General features: G+C 34.2%; 1 protein-coding gene across 2 annotated transcripts; it reads left to right on the top strand.

Annotated features, from left to right (window-relative positions):
- The first annotated feature begins 4718 nt into the window (after positions 1-4718).
- Positions 4719-12241, top strand: LOC110817239 (plastidal glycolate/glycerate translocator 1, chloroplastic). 2 transcript variants are annotated; one of them, XM_022045694.2, is made up of 8 exons: positions 4719-5249; positions 5326-5641; positions 8727-8988; positions 9096-9211; positions 10001-10110; positions 10544-10721; positions 10838-10967; positions 11837-12241. In XM_022045694.2, exons 1-8 carry the CDS (start codon positions 4734-4736, stop codon positions 11985-11987), a joined length of 1779 nt encoding a protein of 592 aa, XP_021901386.2. In that variant the 5' UTR covers positions 4719-4733; the 3' UTR covers positions 11988-12241. The 2 variants fall into 2 exon arrangements, with proteins under 2 accessions (XP_021901386.2, XP_088072252.1); XM_088216126.1 differs by lacking the exons at positions 4719-5249; positions 5326-5641 and adding an exon at positions 5666-7736.
- Positions 12242-23825: the final 11584 nt, after the last annotated feature.

Genomic DNA, 23825 nt, shown 5'->3' with positions numbered 1-23825 from the left:
CTGAGAGACAGCTTTGTTCCCATAGCCTGCTAAAAGCTACTCCAAAACTGAGAAGTGAATCTGGGGTCCCTGTCGGATACCACTGTCATTGGAACTCCATGCAATTTGACTATTTTTCGGATATACATTCTTGCCAACTTGTCCAAGGGATCGGTCATCCTAATGGCTAGGAAGTGGGAAGACTTGGTAAGCCGGTCAACAATTACCCAGATGGCGTCATGTCCTGAACGTGCCTTGAGTAATCCCGTTACGAAGTCCATGGCGATATGTTCCCACTTCCACTCCGGGATTGGTAATGGCTGAAGTAACCTGCCTGGGCGTTGATACTCTGTCTTGACCTGGTGACATACCAAGCATTTAGATACAAAGTCAGCTATGTCCCTCTTCATCCCATTCTACCAAAACCGGGGTCGTATGCTTTGGTACATTTTGGTGCTTCCGGGATGCATGGCAAACTTGGAGCTATGGGACTCTGTCATGATGTCTCTCTTTAACTCATTGTCGTCTGAGACGCACACCCTGTCCTGAAACTAGAGTAACCCATCGGTAGAGATTCTGAATTCTAAACTCACTCCCTGTTCTACATCATTCTTGCGGGCTACTTGGGTAGGGTCGACTGACTGGGCTTCCCTTATTCTCTGTATTAACTCGGGCTGGACGATCAGACGGCCCAAACATACGACTCTCTTCAAGTCCTGAAGCCGAACCTACTGTGTGGCCCCAATTTGCCTGCGTTCTGAAACCATTAAATGGGGTAAGATACTTGCACTTTTACATCAAGTTCGGGCCCTATTAGCAATCTTAATTAATTATATATATCTATTAATTCATAAAATACCGTTTTATCATTTATTAAGCTTTAATGTCGTAATAGAAAATAGGGTGAGAGATCCTTACTTGTTTTGGAGTCTGAAATCGGGTTCTCACTGCGCCTACGGGCCGTCTCTAGATTCCCTGAATTTTTCTCTGAAAACTGAAACACACTTCCGGTACTTGCACATGTCCCCAAAAAATCCCAAATCAGACCCAGGGCCCTTTTGGCCAATTTCAGAATTTCGGCATGGCGGCTCCGCTGTGCTCCGGCGACAGCGCCGCCGCCCACGGGGGCGATTCGCCTCGAGTTGGCCGTTTCGAGCCGTTTTCAGCCGATTTCGGCCAAACTTGCATTGGTTCCCGTGATAAAACACCCCTATGGCCCTCGGTGGACCACAAAATTCCAAAAAACTGAGACTTACCAGCGGCGAAGCTCTCGGGTGCGGCGACTCCTCCGGCGCGAGTTGCGATTTAGTGTTTTGCTCCGATCAACCTGCAGAGAAAAGGACGGTGGTCATAGTGGTATAAAAATTACATCGAACAGGAACCGGGAAGGGCCTCATCGGAGGCAAAAATTGAAGAAACCTGCGGCGACGCCGCTGGACTTCAACAGTATTTTTCAGCCAATCGACCGGTGGTTTGGCTCCGATTTGGTCACAGGGAGGTTCAGCATCGAAAAACGAGCCAAAGGGAGAAATTTTATCTCGTTTAGCGGCCGAAAAATCCTCCGATGCGGCGGCGGTGGCGGCGACCAGTTCCTCCGGTGGCTGGGTCGTCTTCTCCGACGAGGGTTCTTGCGGCTAGGGTTTGGGGTTGGGTGTGGATGCGATTATTTATAACATTCCCCTTTTAATCTGAGCCGTCCATCATGATTTAATATGGACCGTCCGATCGCAATTAAATTGAAAATAAATCTGGGTCGTCCATCGCGATGCGATCTGAACTGTCCGTGCGTGATCAAATCTGGGTCGTCCGCACGCGTGAGATATGGGTCGTCCGTGCGCGCGGGAATGGATCTGGGTCGTCCGATCGCGCGCACGCGAATCGCCCACATGTCTCCGTCCCGCGTGGCTTCCCGCGTCAGCGTCCCTGCCACGCGGCATGTCCTGGTTGGCCAGGGCTACTGACGTTGCACTATTTTTTTAAATTGCATTTTGATCCCGATTTTCGATTTTCTTTTCAAAAACACCCCTATAATCCAAATTTTCATCATTTTTTTTCAAAATTAATTTCAATTAAATCCCAAAAATAATTTACTCTATATTATTATTATTTTTATTTTTATTTCTATTAAATTAAATTAAATTAAATTAAAATTTTATAAATTAATTATTAAAATAGAATAAAATTAAACAAAATTCTAATAAAAATAAAAATAAAAATAAAATAAAATAAAATTTTTGGGTGTTACAGCAACTCTAGCTAGCTAATTTCTTGCCATCTTGAGTTTGAGGTGGAAGGTTAGACTACTGTATTTATTGTATTAATTAACTTTATTCTCTTTTAAACTTATATATTAATTTAGCATATTAGGAGTTATACAATTATGAAAAGACACATAATACTAATATAATTCTTTCTTCTCACATTTTAATGACTAATAAATATAAATTGTGCATAGCAATATTTTTCATGAGTATACTAAGCAGATTGAGAATTATTGTTATTTTATCTATTTTCATATCCTCAAAAATTCACCCACATGATCGGTGTCATGATCCAGTTTCCAAACTCTAGCTAGTTAATTTCTTGTCATCTTGAGTTTAAGGTGGAAGGTTATAATACTATATTTATTATATTGATAGTATTGTATTAATTAGTTTCATTCTCTTCTAACTTATGTCTTAATTTAGCATATTAAAAGTCATACAATTATGAAAAGACACATAATAAAAATACAATTCTTTCTTTTCACATTTTAATGATTAATAAATATAAATTATCCATAGTAATGTCTTTCATGAGTGTACTACGCAAATTGAGAATTATTGTTATTTTATATGTTTTCATATCCTCAAAAACTCACCCACTTGGTCGGTGTCATGATCCAATTTCCAAACTCTAGCTAGTTAATTTCTTGTCATCTTGAGTTTGAGGTAGAAGGTTAGAATATTGTATTTATTATATTGATAGTATTGTATTAATTAACTTCATTCTTTTTTAAACTTATGTCTTAATTTAGCATATTAAGAGTCATACAATTATAAAAATACACATAATAAAAATACAATTATTTTTTTTCACATTTTATTACTAATAAATATAAATTGTCCATAGCAATGTCTTTCATGAGTGTACTAATCAGATTGAGAATTATTATTATTTTATCCATTTTCATATCCTTAAAAACTCACCCTCTTCGTCGGTGCCATGATCCAATTTCCAAACTCTAGCTAGCTAATTTCTTGCCATCTTGAGTTCGAGGTAGAAGGATAGAATGCTGTATTTATTGTATTGATAGTATTGTATTAATTAGTTTCATTCTCTTTTAGACATATGTCATAATTTAGTTAATATTTAAGAGTCATACAATTATGAAAATATACATAATAAGAATACAATTCTTTTTTTTTCACATTTAATGACTAATAAATATAAATTGTCCATAGCAATGTCTTTCACTAGTGTACTAATCAGATTGAGAAGTACTCTTATTTTATCCATTTTCATATCCTTAAAAACGTGTCATGATCCAGTTTTCAAACTCTAACTAACTAATTTCTTGTCATCTTGAGTTTGAGGTAGAATGTTAGAACACTGTATTGCTTGTATTGTATTAATTAGTTTCATTCTCTTTTAAACTTATGTCTTAATTTAGCATATTAAGAGTCATACAATTATGAAAAGACATATAATAAGAATACAATCTTTTCTTTTCACATTTTATAGCTAATAAATATTTAAATTAAATAGATTCCAAAGAAGATACTTAATTATTTTTCATTAAAAAGATGAATCATTTTTGTTTTAAATGTAATTGTTAAAATGATATTATTTTCTTCTTTGCCAATAAGAATATATAAAATCATTTTTTATATTTAAACAATTAAAGGATATATCAATATAAAGTTAACTTTTATATATTTAAATAATTATGTCGAGCTATTTGAGATTTATGTATGATTACAATTGAATTTAATTTTCTAAAAGTAATAAATATGTTTCTGTATAATAAATATATTTATCTATTTTAGTTATATTTTTCAAAGAATACTAAATTGTTCTTAATTAAACATATATTATATATAATTATATCACTGTGAAATAATAAAAATAATAAGACAATTGACTCTTCTTTAAAAAATGAAGAAAAAAAATTTAATTCAACTTTCTTCAAAGATTGTAAAGGTGAGAAAAATTAAAAGTTTACACAGTATATATTGAATAAGTAAACTGTTAAAAATCTATTTTAGTTTATAAAATCATTATATTTTAAAAAATAATAAACCCAGATTTAATTCTATCAATTTATAAACATTTGAATGCTTTTCTTTCCCTAATTTCTTGAAACTTATTTTCAAATCTTGCATAATTTAAACTAAAATTATTTATTGTATAGATATATATGCATAAAAGCATATACAATTACTGAAACAAAATTAGTATTAAAAATATAATTGAAAATGTTAAAGAAATATTAAATTCATATTTTATGTATATCATTAATTTTCAAAACTGGATGTTAACATGCATATATTTAGAAAACAAAAATTGAATATATAACTTGTTTAGTACAAAACATGCCTTAAATAATAAATTGTTACATAAATTTCACATTTTTTTCCAATTTAGTGTAAATAATTAGTTATTCAATTTAAACCCATGGAATTTCTGAAATTTTTTGAGTTAAAAATTCTGAATTTTGATTTTGATACTCTTCCAAATTTTCTAAATGAGGTTTGTCTACCAAATCACACTAAATGACAAGAATAGGAAGTAACCCAGAAACTGTAACTTGGAAGCCCGGGAAAAGTTCCGTAAAAGGTTTGCTTAACCATCATCATCTGCTACATGTCCTTTCAAGGTTGTTTTATGTCCATACAAATCTTTCCAACAAAATCGATGATGGCTTTTCCTCTAGCATCCATCTCTGTCCATTCTCTGTTTGTGTTTCCATGGCGACTCCCCTTCTCTCTCTCTGTACGTACAACCAACTTCCTCACTATTCAAAGATCTCTTTCACGTCTTGTTTCAATTCAAAGCCAAACTTCCACGAAACAACCCATTCTAGAAAAACACCAGATTTTGTTGCTTTTCATGGTGCCAAAAAGTTGCTTAAAAAACCATTTCTCCACATACCCAATGAGTCCATTTGTGTTTATACCTATCATTCCAGCTCCTTACAAATGGGTCCTCGGGAAAGTTTTTTTAGGAGAAGAATCTCAGTGAATTCCACAGGGGCAGACAGTGGAAATACCTCCACAGTTTCTGGAAATGTGAGTTGATGGTTAATTTTTTCTTGGGTTTTTCTTTCTTGTTTTGGTAATGTTTTGTCTGTTTTATGCCTTCTAGGTGTTTGGGATTTTGCACTTGGTTGTTTCATTGGGGATAATCCTCGCAGTGGATAAGTTCTTGAAGAACGCGTTTGTGGCCGCTGCTATTAAGTTTCCCAGTGCATTGTTTGGAATGTTCTGTATTTTCTCTATTCTGATGATTCTTGATTCTACCATTCCAGCTGCCGCTACAGGTTTGATGAACTTTTTTGAGCCTGCAGTCCAGTTCATCCAGAGATGGCTCCCATTGTTTTACGTACCATCTTTAGTGGTTCTGCCACTTTCTGTTAAGGATATTCCTGCTGCTTCTGGCGTCAAGATATGTTTCATTATCGGTACATTATGTTTTTTTTTTCTTTTTCATTAGCATTTGAATTTGCATTTCTGGTAAAGTCTTTTTTTACCTTCCATTTCTCAATGACTACCATCAATTCTATAAGTATGAATATTGTATTTCAATATCATAAGGAACTCTGAAAACAACTAGTTTGAATTTGACATAGAATTAACTTGAAATGAGGGTCTCATTTTCATTTAAATTTCTACAATATTTCATATTTGCATTATCCTCCCGTTCCTATTTCACGTAATTAAAATTTGAACCAAACTCAATGTTAGCTCTTGGCTTTATTTTGGTACAAACATGAGATTTGGTGTTACTAACTGCCAATATACCTGGACAAAACATATTAAGCTACATGATTAGCCAAAGTAATGCTTCATTTCCTTTGTGCTCGAGCATTTAAGTTCTATGGGGCTACTTTTCACTATTCGAGGTCTTACTGTTTTCTTTGAAACAATATGGTATATAACTACCAGTTAAGCATTATATATGCAATAAAAAATGAAGATAAACTGTTGAATTTAAGATATGCACAACCTTCGTTCAATATATGTGTTCTGCAAAAACCATGTGTTTGTCTCTTGCCTCTAACTCCTTGTATTTTAATTAATTTCTCCATTGTTATCAAGTCATAAGTGCAAGTTCTTTCCACCTTGGTGTTTCTATGGTCATCTCTAGGTTGAACCTGGAATCTCAGACTGTAGACTTATCATTGTTCATGTATTAGCGAAGAGTGTCATTTCTTGAATGACGTCTCTGGAGAAACAATTTCATGCACAATTTAATCCTCATTCAGTCCAGTTTCACTAGATTGCTGCTGCTGTCAAATTAGCATGTTCATTACCTATTAATTGACCTAAAAGGGTTTGACCCATTTTTATGCAGGAATGTTGTCTTCTTAGGGATCAATCACTTTAATGATGTACAAGTTACTAACATCATCCGTGATTGAGTCAGCCTATGACAATGAAACCTCTACTAGTTTCAAGATTAGGCAGCCTATATCTAATGCTAATTCTAAATAAATTATTGATTTTGGCTTGCTAGATCAAAACCCTAACTTATGAGTTATATCCTTGAGTTGGAAAGATCATGTTGTTGGTCCATGTACTTTCTTGTCGTTGCGTTTTGCTTTTGAAAGCATAGAGAACAGTTAGTTTTCATGCGTGGAAATTAGTCCTTCACTCATGTCCAAAGAGTTCCTCGGATTTTGGTTTTGCTTAAAAGTTTGTTTGAATAACAAAAAAGTACTTAAGACAAATGTTTGTGTACATTTATTCTGTGACCTCTTTGCATTAATTTTCTTATGGTGGCAAATCAAACAAGTGTTTTTACGTCTTATTGATAAGGAGCTTCAGTTTTTTTTTTCACTGATAAGGAGCTTCAATTTGCATATCTCTTAAGATGGACTTCAGTTTGTACCTAAAATGCCTTTCTTTCTATACAGTTTTAGAGTCATGAACATTATTGCTGCTTATGGATTGTTAGACTGCTCTTTCAAACTGACAGTTGTCTGCCATTAGAAACCAGAAGCACCTTAAGATCATCTGTCTCATAACATCTGACTAGGAAAGCTTCCATAACTTTGTAGTTACCACGATACTATGAGCTGTACAGCTACATATTGTTCAACTTGCTAATTCCATAAAATAAGAATGCCATATAAATGAAAGAAAGGTTGAATTGAGAATAACATTTAATTTCATCTTCTATTCTGGTTAGACAGATTAGTAATTCCCATCTAGCCAGATAAAAAAGATATCCGTCCCCATGAAATTCATTACAGGAGAGTGTTCAAATACAAATAAATATGAAAATTAGGATCCAATCCTATATATCAACTAACTAAAAATTTAATCTAGCAGGTCACACATTGTGTGCTCATTCTTGATTTAAGAAATTAAGATTTAGATAATTTTGTTATGGCTAATATATGCATTATTGATGCTAAACTTTTAAAATAATATATGCTGTATGTTGTTGCGAAACTTCTAATTTTAGCAAGCTTATGACCTGGACAACAAGGTGATTCCTGAAAGAATTCTTCATTCTGGCCCTCTTCAACAGAATAATTAGATATTTCTGGGGTAGGAAATTTTCTTACTGATTCTGAAGATCCGTGTATTTTTCTGGTTGTCCCTCTCCCTCTCCCTCTCCCTCTCCCTCTCCCTCTCTCCCTCTCCCTCCCTCTCTCCCTCTCCCTCTCCCTCTCCCTCTCCCTCCCTCTCTCCCTCTCTCCCTCCCTCTCTCTCCCTCTCTCCCTCTCCCTCCCTCCCTCCCTCCCTCCCTCGCTCGCTCTCTCTCTCTCTCTCTCTCTCTCTCACTCTCTCTCTCTCTCTCTCTCTCTCTCTCTCTCTCTCTCTCTCTCTCTCTCTCTCTCTCTCTCTCTCTCTCTCTCCCTCTCTCTCTCTCTCTCTCTCTCTCTCTCTCTCTCTCTCTCTCTCTCTCTCTCTCTCTCTCCCTCTCTCTCTCTCTCTCTCTCTCTCTCTCTCTCTCTCTCTCTCTCTCTCTCTCTCTCTCTCTCTCTCTCTCTCTCTCTCCCTCTCTCTCACACACCCTTTCTCTCTCCCCCCTCTCCCTCCCTCTCTCCCTTTCTCTCTCTCTCTCTCTCCCCCCTCCCTCTCTCTGCCCCTCTTATTCTCACTCTCCTTCCCTCTCTCTCCCTCTCCCTCTCCCTCCCTCCCTCCCCCCCTCTCTCTCTCTCTCTCGCTCCCCCCCTCTCTCTCTCTCTCTCGCTCCCCCCCTCTCTCTCGCTCCCCCCTCTCTCTCTCCCCCCTCTCTCTCTCCCCCCTCTCTCTCCCCCTCTCCCTCCCTCCTCCCTCCCTCTCTCTCTCTCTCTCTCTCTCTCTCTCTCTCTCTCTCTCTCTCGCTCCCCCCTCTCTCTCGCTCCCCCCTCTCTCTCTTCCCCCCCTCTCTCTCTCCCTCTCTCCCTCCCTCCCCGACCCTACTATCTCTGAGTGCTTATCTGTGTCTTGTGAGTATGAACATCTGTGTGGCAATACTTTGCTTGGTGAATGTAATTTTTCTTTCGCCAATTTAATTTAATACTTACATTAATATTTACTGATATTCTGCAGCTGGAGGGTGGTTGGCATCACTTTGTGTAGCAGGTTTTACAGCTATAACAGTGAGAAAAATTGTGAAAACTGAAATGAGAGATGCTGAGCCTATGGCAAAATCGTCTCCCTTTTCACCTTTAGAATTGTGGATTTGGAGTGGGATCTTCCTTATTTCATTCGTTTCTGCATTATTTTACCCAACAGCTCTGGGAACAAGTGCTCGAACATGTCTCCCATTTCTTCTTGCATCTACTGTGTTGGGCTACATTATTGGTTCTTGGTAAAATTTAATCTTCTTTGGTTAAGAAAAATTATATTTGGCCTTCCTTCTCAATTGAATAAAAATTATAATAGGCACTTCTTTTGATCTTTTGTTTGGGTTTTCAGGTTGCCATCTGATGCGAAGAAAGTCTTCCACCCAATTATTTGCTGTGCACTATCTGCAGATCTTGCTGCCTTTTCCTTTGGGTACCTATCTCGATGTGGACTTGACCCTGTTCTAGGTAATACTGGAAGATGAATTGATGGCTTTAAAATGGTTATGCCAGAAGCATAACTGAAGCAAATAAGAATCTTCAGTCTTGTATATTTGTACAGATAAAAATAATTATTGAACCATGAATGATAATTTTCTCTATCCCGCTTTTGCTGACAACATTTATTGCATAAACTTTGAAATTCCCACCACAATAAACTTTATCAAAAATATAATCTGACGGTTAAACCACTTGGTGATCAACTTTGTGGAAAGTGTACCAAGATTTTTGAGAATACTAATTATGTAGATTATGTCTAGGAAGCACAGTAAATGTACAAGAAAATGCAGCATGTATGGACATGATACAAAATATGTAAATATTGTTTTGTCACGATTGAGCATGATATTTATACAATGATCTATTGATTTACAGGAAACATGGATATTTTCAAACAGAAAATATCCATGGACCACAAATTCTCTTGCATTTTAGACTTCCTCTTTTGCAACCGAGTTGCAAAGAGCTAATATGCAACAGAACTATTGCTCAGTGATCTTTCACTATTTACTTAATTGAAAGAATATATGAGATTTTGTGGGAAATAGATGTAGTTCACATAGGATACCCTCTCTCCCTTCCAGTGTCCTTCTGTCCCTATCTCTCTGACTCTCTCCTCCCTTCCAAACACCCTGACATTTCACGTCAATATCCTTTTTTCCTCTTTACTGCAACTGCATAAAAATTCACTGGTACATCTTTAGTAGATATGTTTTCATTCATACCAAGCAGAAGATCTGTTTTTGATGTGCACAGGATACTACCTTACGAAGGTGCCATCAAATCCTGGAGCTGGTGATGTTCTAATGGGTTTTTTGGGGTCTGTTATTCTCTCATTTGCCTTTGCAATGTTCAAACAGAGAAAGGTAATGAATCTAATAATTATCAATTCTTCATTGGATTAAATGAATGTTTCTCCACATTGTTTTTAGTTTAAGTAGGTCACTTTTAATGTATATTGCTTGTAAAGGAAGACATAGTTCACTGGACTGCCTACATGAAAATTTCTATATTTCTATTGCCACCTAATCATCCAAGTAGTGTTGGATGTAAATTGTCAATTAGAGAGAAATATCATTGCAGTTTTGCTTCCTTAATGAGAGAATTTAGATAATTACTCTCCACATATATAGTAAGGAGAAATAGGACAGTGAGGAACTAGATAGTTGTAGACGAAGTATATGGTGTATGATTTAATAAATAAATAAATAAGTATATGGTGACTAACCTCCATGGTTCTTGCCCTTAACTACTATGTTTTTATTTGCTAAACAACCCTTGTCATTGTTGCTTTTTCAGCTTGTTAAGAGACATGCTGCTGAAATTTTCACATCTGTAATAGTCTCAACATTTTTCTCGTTGTATTCAACTGCTCTTATTGGACGGCTTGTTGGATTGGAACCAACTTTAACTATATCAATTATTCCAAGATGTATAACAGTGGCATTAGCCCTCAGTATCGTTTCTTTGTTCGAAGGTACTATAACATACAAATTCTATAGTTCAGGCACTCTGTTTGCTAATTAGTGGATATGTGTTAAAGTCTATTAGTATATCTTCAGGAGTTGATTTTCTTTTCCCCTGTTGTTGTAGGTGCCAATTCATCTCTCACAGCTGCTGTTGTCGTGGTAACTGGTTTGATTGGAGCGAATTTTGTTCAAACAATGCTTGATAAATTAAAATTTCGTGATCCTATTGCTCGAGGAATAGCAACTGCTTCTAGGTATGTGCTTCTGCAGTCAATGAAATTATAAAGAACTCAGACCATTAACTTCTATCTGAATGAGTACTCAAATAGCAAGCCTGTCAAAAATATTGTTATGGAGATTACAATGTAAAAACAAGCCTGTCATAAATTGATAGCTAGTGTCTTTAGACGAATGACTAAAAGTTGAGATGAGGTAAAAGCTCAAAGTCTGAAGCATGATATGTACAAAAAATCTCTGTAGGCCGATGTTTTATGGTGAATAAGGAAGGATACTTGTCTCCTGAGTAAAAAAAGACAAACAGGCAAGAAAAAAAGAGATGCTAATGTACCTGTGCCTGGTTGTGTTTGAACAGATGAATGGGTGCCCTGAAATTTAATTGCAAAACATTGTTGTTTATTCTGAAAACGTGATTATTCCAGAAGCTGGAAGAACAGAACTTTTCTCTGGTGCTGTTATCTATGATAACATGGTACTGTAGCATAATATGTTCGTGTATATAAAAGAAAAAGCTTTTCAGTACTGAGAAAAAGAGCATTCTACCTTAGCACTGGGTAACATCGATTAATAGAAGTATTGATTAAAAGCATATTTTCCATATTATTGTCATTTGTTTGAAAAGGCTTGGACGCCCCGTAATCAGGTTGAATAGATTTTACATTTTGGATTTTCATCATATGCATGCGTTTCAATGGCTAGGCATTTAACTAGTGAGAATAAAACATTAAAAAGTGCTCTTACTCAATTGCATGTTCAACAAATTAGAGACTTTAGTGAGTGGATTCATCAAATTGCAGCATCATAATGAACTAAGATATTTGATACCTGGATGATAAATTTGTAATACTGATGATCTATTGTTTATTTATGTTTATTACTGTCACAGTGCACATGGATTGGGAACAGCAGCTCTGTCAGCTAAAGAACCAGAGGCTCTTCCATTCTGTGCCATTGCTTATGCTCTCACTGGTATAATTGGCTCCTTGATTTGCTCTGTCCCAGCAGTAAGGCATAGCTTGCTTGCAATAGTAGGCTGAAACTGTCAGCAGCAAAATCCCCTAAACATTTGTATTAGATAGGACTCGTCCTCCCCATGAGATTGTCAGCTGCTTAGAGAGCAAGCAATCTCTTGAATTGACAGCTGCTAAATTTTCTAAATACATTATATCGTGGAAGAAGCTGTGAATAGACTCAGTGTTGAAATTAGCAGACTGTGCACATTGCACCCTCCTAATTATTTGTTTTTTTAATTCCACATGTTTATTTATATATTTTAAGAAATATTAACCTATGTACAACGCCCTGGCTTAATTTTACTATTAATGTACCTGTTCATCAAGATATTTTCAGAAATCTCACCAGATTTCAGAAATCTCCTAGAGGGAAATTTCGCTGCTCTGTTGGTTTTAAGGCTTTATGCAAAGAGATTATTTGGTCTTTGATGTTGTTGGGTAGAGTGGCTCTCTTACTAAATCTCTATTTATCTAAATGATAAAAATAACATAAAGCAAATGAATCTTGCAATATCTAATGATAAGCGAATTCATAAATTTACGAAATCGTTTAAGTAATAAAGTAATAAGTAGAGTATTATTATATAAGAATTGTATATCAAATATCGAAATTGTAGAAATTATATTATTATATAGAAATCAAAATTAAATTTATAAAAGAAAAAATTAAAATAATTTAATCAAAACAAAATAATTAAATTTATAAAAATTATAAATAGAAATATACCAAAATAATTGATTTCACCTTAATCTTAATTATATTCGAATTTTAATTTCGCAATCGATTTAATCTAATCTGCAACTACCAACTGTAACGACCACAAAAATTCAAAAGAAAATAGATAATAACTTAATTGTGAAAGCAAAATAAAAGGTTAAGATTTACATTTCTTATACAATAACTTAAAAGTATTAAACAGTATTATGGAATTCATTCTTTGAAAGAAACACAAGAAAAAAGGAAACAAACGGAAAATATAAAATATCTACCGTCTACCTGCAATTTTCTTGCAGATCAGACTCTGAAATCTAGTTCTCTTGATCTAAAATGGTTAAATAAAGAATGAGATACACTAATCCAGTAAGGATCCCTCATCTTATTTTTTATCATAGAACTGAAGTTTAAATAAATAATAATGTGGTATTTTGTGCGATTTTAGTAAACATGCATAATTAATTATGGGTTGTTAATGGAGTCGGAACTGGAAATTATCTACTGCTATATTGTTGATTGTTTTTATAGTTTACCTGCATGATGGTATCTTATTTATTTATTTTATGGCTTGAACGCATGTATGGTTATTTTACGTGTTTACTGCTGAATCGGAAAAAATGAAGTTTAAACGATAAAAAAATTGTGTGATTAAATGATTAGATGAAACGTCAGTTTTACTGTTTAACCTGAGAGATGGTGAACAGACCGGGTACATAAGGAACTCTACCGTGAACGTTATCTCATACTGGACGAAATATGAAAACTTGATAATTTGGTGCTCATATCAGACGGGGTATGGGGGCAGTCCGCTTCACCCTCATACCGGACGGAGTATTGAAGTTTTGTAAATTGGCACTTGTCGAATTATCCTGATGTATTTTTAGTTTTTCTTTCAGTATTCTCTAAGTCTATCAATTAATAATTACTATAAAAGATTTGTAATTATTAATTTGATTTTTAATTAAATATGTGATACTTTGATTTTTCTACATCAACTCGATTATATTACTCTCATTCAAATCGCAATTAACGTTTAACAGTATTTGTCTAATTAATATTTTACTCTCGTTATTCTAAAATCATCAATCTCAAATTAAACAGTGAGTTGGTCAATTCTCACAATTAAATTAAGTTTAATGTTGTGAAATTATAATAAAATGAAAGCTAAAAATTTAACCACAAACATATATTTAATTCAGACTACATCAATCATTCGGACAAATGAAATTTAGTGAGATATAGTGGTTTAAGCAACACAAAGTATATTTGAGAACAGATTAATCATGTAATTAATTAAAAATGAATATATGAAAATCTCAAACGCAAACATTCACATTTCATCATAATATCCTAAAAATAAGTTAATTGAAAACAAAATAAATAAATTACTTGATAATTTTTCTCAACTTCTCTCTCTCTCTCCACCGCATTTGTTCTGCTATCCGCCACTTCAACTCTCTCTCCACTGCAGGGTCGCGCTCCGCTTCCCCGTCAAATCTACACCGACTCGCGTCTGCTTCCCTTTGCCTCTGTTTGCGCTTGCTACTTTTGCAGATCTAGTTTCTGCTTTCTCTCTCTAGCTCTTATCTCTCTCTCTCTTTCTGTCTCTCTCTACATATCTAATCGTTCCCCACAATCTGTTCCCTTCTTCTTCTTTAGATCTCCCTTTTTGTCGGTGGTGGGAGGTAGGGTTTTATTGCTCATGCCTCCTCTTTTTCCTCTTCAAGCCTCCTCTTTCCCTTCCAACCGCCTCTTCCTATTCTGCAAATTTTTTTTCCAAAATGACATTGTTTAGTATCTGGTTCCCAGACTCAAAACGACGTCGTTTTGAGTGTTGTTGGACTTGAAGCTTCACTAATTACTTATTGTAAAAATCTTAGTCACGATAAAATCACAATTCCATAAAAAAAGAAAATGGTTAGACTCAATGCAAAAAAATTGGGTTCAAAACAAATGAAGTTGCATTTTTGCAATTTAAAGCTCTAAAGACTCAATATCCTCAAACTTATTTTAAACAGTGTCCTCACTATTTATGAACGTATTATGCACAATAAAATAAACCGCAAGTAGCAAAGAAAATAAATATTACCCTTGCATATGTCCATGTAACATGAACTAAAAGCAGTCACTAGAATTTTGCAATAAAGATGGTTCTACTACAAAATAAATATCATCACCATCGAAAAGCATAATAGCTGACCTTAATTAAGAATCTATAGGTGTTAGCGACACAATTATAAATTAAAAGGGAGAAGTGCAAGGAAAAAAATATAATAAATTAATTAATAAAAAAATTTAGGATTTTATCAAATAAACAAAATAAATATTAAAATAGATAAAAAAAAAATTGTACTTATCTATCTAATATAATCTATATTGGGTTGTCTCTCAATCAGCGTTTTGTTTATAGTTGTTAGCTCGACTTTACAGCAAATAACTTAAGTGGAGTTAGTGTGGATCTCGTCGTTTCAAAATCCCCTTCCAAATATGGATACCTTTTTTCATTTTTTTTAAATCTTGCCTCGCCCTCTTCTTGATCATCTTCTTTATTTAATTTGGTTGCTTCCTTGACATCAAGGTCTTTTTCTATCTTGGTGAATCTTTTGGACACATACTCATTAATTATATTAATATTAAAGCATTCATTAGTGTCCAAAAGAGAAATTTGAGACATGAAAAATGTTAAAAGTTACTTGTTTGTTCCCAACTTACAATGTTAACTTATAATCCTGCACATGGATTAATGCTCTATCTGTTGCGAGGAATGTCTCCCAAATATGAGTGGAATTTCTCTATCAACTTCCACATCTAGAACTATGAAGTCGACAGGGAATATAAAGTTCTCCACCTTTACCAACACATCATCTACTATTCTCAAATTGTATCTCACCCATCTATATGCCAATTGCAATAATACTGTTATGGGCTTCACCTTGTCAATACCTAATTTTTTAAACACATAATAAGACATTAAGTTAATACTAGCACCAAGATCACCAAGATTATTTTAAAATAAGAATTACCAACATTATATAGTATTAAAAAAACTTCTTAAATCTTTCACTTTAGACGGTAACCTATTCTGAATGATGATACTGCACTTCTCAATGAGCATAATAGTCTTGCGATATTCCAAACTCCTTTTCTTCGCTAGAATCTCCTTGAGAAATTTTACATACTTTAGCATTTAAGTAAGAGTCTCTGCAAAATGAATATTAATGTGAAGTTTTTTAAATATATCAAAAAATTTAAGGAAATTCTTGTCTTCATTATACCTTTTAAAACGTTGTGGAAATGGAACAGATAACACATAGGACTTGAGACAACTTGCTTCTTCTCCTCTTCTTGCTCCACCTTCTCTTTTTCAACCTTTTCCTCTTTGGTTCCTTCGTCTATTTTTACATCTGTCAACCATTTTCACTTCTCAAGGTGATTGTCATGACATGTTCTTTTGGATTCGTCTCGGTATTACTCGGTAAGGTACATTGAGCTCTTTTATTGATCATGCTTACCAATTGCCCCATTTGAATTTCTAAGTTTTTAATCGGCACTTATTAGTTTTGTAATATTAATTGTTGATTCTGAATGGTTGTTTCAGTTTTCGTTGCAAACTTTTTCGCGTTTTTATGAATGACTCCAACCATATCTTCAAGTGAAAACTTTTTTCCTTGAGGTTGAAATCATGGGGGAAGCTTGACTGCGTTCTGTTGATTCCTACATGACAAATTTGGATGATTTCTCATCGTAGGATTATACGTATTGAAGTATGGGTTGTGTGGTGACCTGACTTGTCCAACAACAAAGCTCATTTACTCTGCCTCATGTTTTTGAAAAAAAATTTCAAATAAACCATGCACATGAGAATTAATAACATTAACACTTTTTTCATCATTTTTCTTAAATAAATAACCAATTTTTGCATTAAGAGCAGTTAAACATCGATTTCATATAATTCCAGTATTCATTTTAGGTTGACATCTTTCTGTTGGCCATTGATAGTTGTTCATGACCATCTCTTCTAATAATTCATGAGCATCATCTGTGGACTTCCCCATTAAAGTCCTTCAATAGCTACATCGATTGTGATCTTGGTTTATTGACTCAATCCGTTGTAAAAGGTTTGAACCAACAACCACTTAGGTAAACCCATGATGATGACATCTTGTACTCAACTTCTTGAATTATCCTCATGCCTCATATAATGTCTCTCCATCCATTTAATAGAAACTGGTGATGTTGTTATCTCATCTTTGCTGTCCTAACCGGTGGAAAAAACTTGGCCAAAAAGTTTTTAACTAAGTCTTCCCATATAGTAATTATACCTACAGGAAGAGAATGCAACCAACTTTTAGCTTTATCTCTTAAAGAAAAATGAAAGAGTCTAAGTCTAATTACATAATTAAAAATACTATTTTGTTTAAAAGTATCGCAAATTTCAAAAAGAATTAGAGAGATGTGCATTAGGGCCATCATTTGAAAAACTCCTAAATTGAATTAATGTTTGGACCATTTGAATGATGGGAGGTTTGATCTCGAAGTTGTTAACATTAATACTCGGTCGAACGATGCTAGATGAAGCTCCTATAAATGAAGAAGTAGTAAAGTCCATGAGTACTCTCCTATTATTTCGTTTAAAACATCTCATGCTCGTCTAATTTCTTCGTGTTCAGTCATCTCAACTCTTGTTAGTATTTTTGCTATTTAACATTCCCTTCGCTCCCGATTAAGTTGTCTACGAGTCTTTTTTATCTCTAAATTTATAAGAAGCAATTTTGCGTTATTTGATCGACTTATATACCAACTTAAAACAGAAAAAAGAAATGAAATAATTTGCTCACAAAAAAATAAATAAAAATAAAATAAATAAATAAACAAAATAATAAAAAAAATTGCACTTACATTAAAAATAATAAATAAATAAAAATAAAAACTAAAATGCACGTAAACTAAAAACACAAAAATAAACTCTAGATTAATAATAAAACCCTTAATATTAATATTGATACTACAATCCTTGACAATAACGCTAAAAACTTGACGAAAAAATTCGTGAATGCGCGAAATTGTTCAAGTAATAAAATGATTAGTAAAGTATTGTCTCATAAGAATTGTGTATCAAGTACTAAAATTGTAGAAATTATAGTATTATTTAGAAATCAAAATTAAATTTATGAAAAAAAAAATTAAAATAATTTAATCAAAACAAAATAATCAATTCATGAGAACTATCAACAGAAACATACCAGAGTAATTGATTTTACCTGAATCTTGGGTATATTCGAGTTTTAATTATATAATTGATTTAATCTATTTTGCAATGGTGAAACTATCCTAATGTACATTCGATTTTCCTTTCAGTATTCTCTAGATTTATCAATTAACAACTACTAATATTTTATAGCAATTATAATTTAATTCAATTAAATTTGTGATACTTCAATTTCTTCACATCAACTCGATTATATTACTTCATTCAAATCGCAATTAACGTTTGGTAATATCTGTCTAATTAATGGAATTTCACACTTGTTACTCTAAAACCATCAATTACAAATCAAGTGGTGAGTTGGTCAATTCTCACAATTGAATTAAGTTCAATATTGTTAAATTATAACGAGATAAAAGTTAAAAATTTAACCACAAACATACATTTAATTCATGCTACATCAATTACTCCGGTAAAGACAATTTAATTTGGATACGTGGTTTGAGCAACACAAAATATATTTGAGAAGAATTAATCATGTAATTAATTAACAATGAATATATAAAAAATATCAAATGCAAACATTCAGATTTCATCATAATATTGTAAAAATATTTACCCAAAAATAAGTTAATTGAAAACAAAATAAATAAATTACATGGTAATTTTTCTCAGTTTTTCTCTCTCTCTACCGTGTCTATTTTGTTATCCGTCATTTCAACTCTCTCCCCACCACAGGGGTTGCGCTCTGCTTCCGCATTGGAAGACACCGACTCACATTTGCTTCCCTTCGCCTCTACATTTGCTGCGTTTGCAAATATGGTTTCTGCTTTCTCTCTCTAGCTCCTGTCTTTCTCTCTCTATCGCTCTCAACATGTCTAAACCTTCCACCAAATTTGTTCCCTTCTTTTACCTCATATCTCCATATTTAGATTTTTTTATGTGAAAAAACTAAATTTTTATTGAATTCACCTATTCCAAAATTAACAACTTAAAATGTATTTAAATAAGTTTATATCGAATTCAAATTTACTAAAAATAATATACTATAATCTAAAAGATAAATAGTCACTAATAACATAATATTTAAAAAATAAACAAATTTTAAATTTAATTAAAAATAAATTTTATTTAAATTTAAAATAATAAATAAAATAAAATATAATTTCTACATTAATTTTCAACAACCTCTCTTAATGTAGAAATTATAATTATCAAATTTATCTTGTTTGAACATATCTCTCCAATATGTTTTATTTAATTTTCATATTTTAAAATACTTTTTTTTAATTATTGATGCACTTATCATCGATCTCTGGTTATTAATACATTTTTCATCAATATTCATTTATTTGATACATTTATTATCAAAATTCCTAAGAGCACTTCTCTTCAATTTTTTTTAAAAAGATTATTCTTTTTAAGCAAAATTTATTTGCTCATTCTTTAACCTACAATTTCTTTTTTATATATGCTCAAATATTTTATAATAAAAATATTCTGATTTACCTTTGTGCTAACAATTTTTTTTATCATGATTTTTTTTCTTGCATACTCGCATGGTGGAAATGTTTTCTTTTTGATGTTGATGAAAACTTGTTTGACATCTTGGTAATGAAGATTCCCTCCATGGTTTTTTTTCTTCTTTTCCTCATTGTTCTTCTCTCTATACTACTTTTTCACATACTCATAACTAATAAAGACTCTAATTCTACTTCTTGGAATTTTTCTATGTGAAAAACTTAAATTTCTATTGACTTCACTCACTCCAAAATTAACAACTTAAAATGTTTTTAAATAGACTATATTGAATTCAAATTTTTTCTAAAAATAATTTATTATAATTTAAGAGAAAAACATTAATCAAATCTCCTAAAAAATAAATTTTTACTAATAATATGATATTTAAAAAATAAACATGTTCTAAATCTAATTAAAAATAAATTATATTTGAATTCAAACTAATAAATAAAATAAATTATAATTTTTATATTAAACTTCAACACTCCCTTTTGTAGGCAGTGAAAGGTAAAATTTTCTTGCGTACGCCTCCTCCCTTTCCTTTTCCAACCTCCTATTTCCCTTCTAGCTACCTCTTATTGTTTTGCATTTCCAACATGATGTTGTTTTAGTGTTTGGTTCGCAGACTTAAAACGACGTCGTTTTGAATGTTGCTAGACTTTGTTGTCATTGTGGGTCTAGGTTGGACTTCACTGGTCTGTTCGACTTCTTTCTCTTTTCTTCTTCACTCTTAAACTTTTTTTTCTCTTATCTTCATCAATATCACCTGAATCAAAACTTTATTCATTATATTTATTTTTAACTAAAAATTATTCAAAAATTATTTCAAATTTAAGTACAAAGAATATTAAAAATATGATTAAAGTACAATACATCATCTACTCTCAATAAATTAATTATGTTATTGTTGAACTATGTAAATACTTGAATAATCCAATATTAATAAGGTAGAATGAGTTTTTGAGACCTAATGATTTGCATTGAAAATTTGTGAGTTAGTAGTACATGGGTTTAGAGCCTTGCAAACAACATAAAATATGCAGTGTTGTGAAATTATCCGGACAATGCAAGTCAATTAAAATAAAGTGATCGAGAAAGAAAGAACTGAACAAATTTTAATAAGGTTTAGCTGTAACGACCCCAGAAATTTAAAGAAAATGTATATATTAAAAATTCTAGGTGTGGAAGCGAAATAAAATTTTCTGATTAACATCTCTTACACAATAACCAAAAACGTATTCAATGTATGAAAGAATAAGTTAATTAAAAGAAATACTCGAAATGAAAACTATAAATAGAACTATAAAATCTTTAAGCGTCTAACTCGCCGTCTTCCTGCGGAACGGGCTCGGGAACCACGTCCTCCTAATCTGAAATGGTTAAGTACAGAATGAGCTACACTAGCCCAGTAAAGACATTACACTATCTCACTGCCACAGAAGTAAAAGTTGATAGAAAACAAAAACGACCAATGGAGCATAATTTATAACAAACTCATTTATTAATAATAAAAACATTTATTGTCTACTTACCTCGGTGAGATTTGTGAAAATAACATATGAAAACAATAACATTATAACCATCATAAAATCATATACATTTTGTAACATAATACATGTTATACTTTTGCACTTCAATAATCAGACAACAAATTTCCTCTTTTATCAACCTACTAGTATTCATAGGGATCCATAGGGTGTCCCCGCTACACGTGAACCATTAACATTAATAACCTGATTCCAGGGTCGTCACCATACCCCGTCCGGTATGGGTGCCAAAACACATAAGGTCTTCATACCCCATCCGATATGAGAGACCACGTTTCCGGTAAGGTTCCCTACGGACTCGATCCGTCCACCATCTCCCAAGATATCTAGTTAGGCTGTCCACATTATCCATTTATCAATTCATATAACTTTTTTTCTATTTTTCTTGGTCTCAATTATACAATCATACACAAACACGTAAACCAATAATAAACACCAAACAAAACAACACAACATCGGGTTCACCATAATTCAAACCAAAATAAAAAAAATCATGATTCATGCATACGAAACTATAAAATAAACACGTCAGATACCATATTGCATTTAAAACTAAAAATATATCAAACAATAACTGACCGACAAATACACCAGATTCGGGCTCCATTAGCAACCTTAAACAATTATACACATCCATTAATCCATGAAAATACTGTTTTATCATTTATTAAACTTTAATACCATGATAAGAAAATAGGGTGAGAAATCCTTACTTGTTTCAGGGTCTGAAATCGGCTTTACACTGCGCCTATGGGCAGTCCCTAGATTCCTTAAATTTTCTCCCGGGAACTGAAACACGTTTCCGGTACCTGCACGTGTCCCCAAAAAACTCCAAATCAGACCCAGGACCCTTTCGACCAATATTGGAATTCCGGCACGGCGGCTTCGCCGTGCTCCGGCGACGGTACCGCCACCTGCAGCTGGATCCGCCTCGGGTTGGCCGTTTTCGGCTGAATTCGGCCAAACTTACATTGGTTCCTGCGATATAACAACCCTAGGGCCCTTGGTGGGCCAAAAAATCACAAAAAATCGAGACTTACTGGCGGCGGAGCTCTTGGGTGTAGTTGCTTCTCCGGCGCGAGTCGTGATTTGATGTTTTGCTCCGATCAACTTGTAGATAAAAGGACGGTGATCACAATGGTATAAAAATTACATCGAATGGGAATCGGGAAGGGCCTCATCGGATGCAAAAATCAAGAAAAGTCGCGGCGGTGCCACTGGACTTCGGCGGTATTTTTCGACCGATTAGCCAGTGATTTGGCTCCGATTTGGCCATAGGCGGATTCAGCATCGAAAAACGAGTCAAGGGGAGAAAATTTACCTCGTTTGGCGGTCAGAAAATCTTCTGGTGCGGCGGCGGGTGGCGGCGGCCGGCTCCTCCAGTAACTAGTTCTTTTTCTCCGGCAAGGGTACTGACGGCTAGGGTTTGGGGTCGGGTGTGGGTGAGGTTATTTATAACCTTCCCCTTTTAATCTCAGTCGTCCATCACAATTTAATCTCGGCCATCCGATCGCGATTAAAATTAGAATAAATCTGGACCGTCCATCGCGATGCGATCTGGGCCATCCGTGCGTGATTCAATCTAGACCGTCCGCACGCGTGAGATCTGGGTCGTCCGTGCGCGTAAGATCTGGGCGGTCCGTACGCGTGAGATCTGGACCATTCGATCACGTGCACGCGGATCGCCCATGAGGCTCCGTCCCACGTGGCCTCTTGCGTCAGCGTCCTTGCCACATGACGTGTTCTGGTTGGCTGGGGCTGCTGACGTAGCACAACTTTTCTAAATTATATTTTAGCCCCCGGTTTTTTATTTTTCTTTCAAAAACACCCCCAGAATCTAAATTTTCACCCTTTTTTTTCAAAATCAATTTCAATTAAATCCCAAAAATAATTTTACCCTATTTTATTATTATTTTTATTTTTATTTTTATTAAATTAAATTAAAACCTTATAAATTAAATATTGAAATAGAATAAAAATTAAACAAAAAATTTCTAATAAAAATTAAAATAAATTAAATACTAAAAATAATAAATTTTTGGGTGTTACAACTCTCCCCCCCTTAAAGAAATTTGGTCCCCCAAATTTGTCTCTTACTCTTGGTTGAGCAAATGAGGATACTGGGCTCTAAAGTCTGATTCTAGCTCCCAAGTAGTCTCCATTGGCGTGTGGTTTTTCCACACGACCTTTACAAATGATATTTTCCGGTTCTAGAGTATCCTGCTCTTTCGGTCCGTGATACCGACTAGTACTTCTTCATAAGATAAGTCCTCATGGAGTGGAAATGGTTCATGAGCCAAGACATGAGAGGGGTCCGGGTTGTACTTACGTAGCATGGATACATGGAACACATTGTGGACTTTGGAGAGCTTTGGGGGCAGTGCTAGTCTATAGGCAGCAGCACCAATCCTGTTTAAGATTTCAAAAGGTCCAATAAATTGGGGGTTCAATTTTTTCCTCCTGTCAAACCTACTAATTCCCTTGAAATGAGTGACCTTAAGGAACACCCGGTCGCCTTTCTCAAATGCTAGATCTCTCCTTCGGGTGTCCGCATAACTCTTCTACCTGTTATGAGCCGTCTGAAGGTTCTTTCTGATTTTAATTATTTTAGACGTGGTCTCCTCTACCAACTCCGGGCCGAACAATCTTCTATCGCCCACTTCTTCCCAACAAATCGGTGATCTGCATGGGTGCCCATATAACGCCTCATATAGAGCCATGCCGATGCTTACTTGGTAGCTGTTGTTGTAGGCAAACTCTATCAAGGGTAGACGGTCGTCCCAATGGCCCCCAGAGTCAAGGACACATGTTCGGAGCACATCCTCAAGTGTACGAATTGTCCTTTTTGATTGCCCATCAGTATGAGGATGGAA

Source organism: Carica papaya, chromosome 3, assembly GCF_054855325.1.
Source record: "Carica papaya isolate Zhongbai chromosome 3, ASM5485532v1, whole genome shotgun sequence".
NCBI lineage: Eukaryota > Viridiplantae > Streptophyta > Magnoliopsida > Brassicales > Caricaceae > Carica > Carica papaya.
Note: the sequence above shows the minus strand (reverse complement) of the source record. Positions and strands in the feature narration are given on the sequence as shown.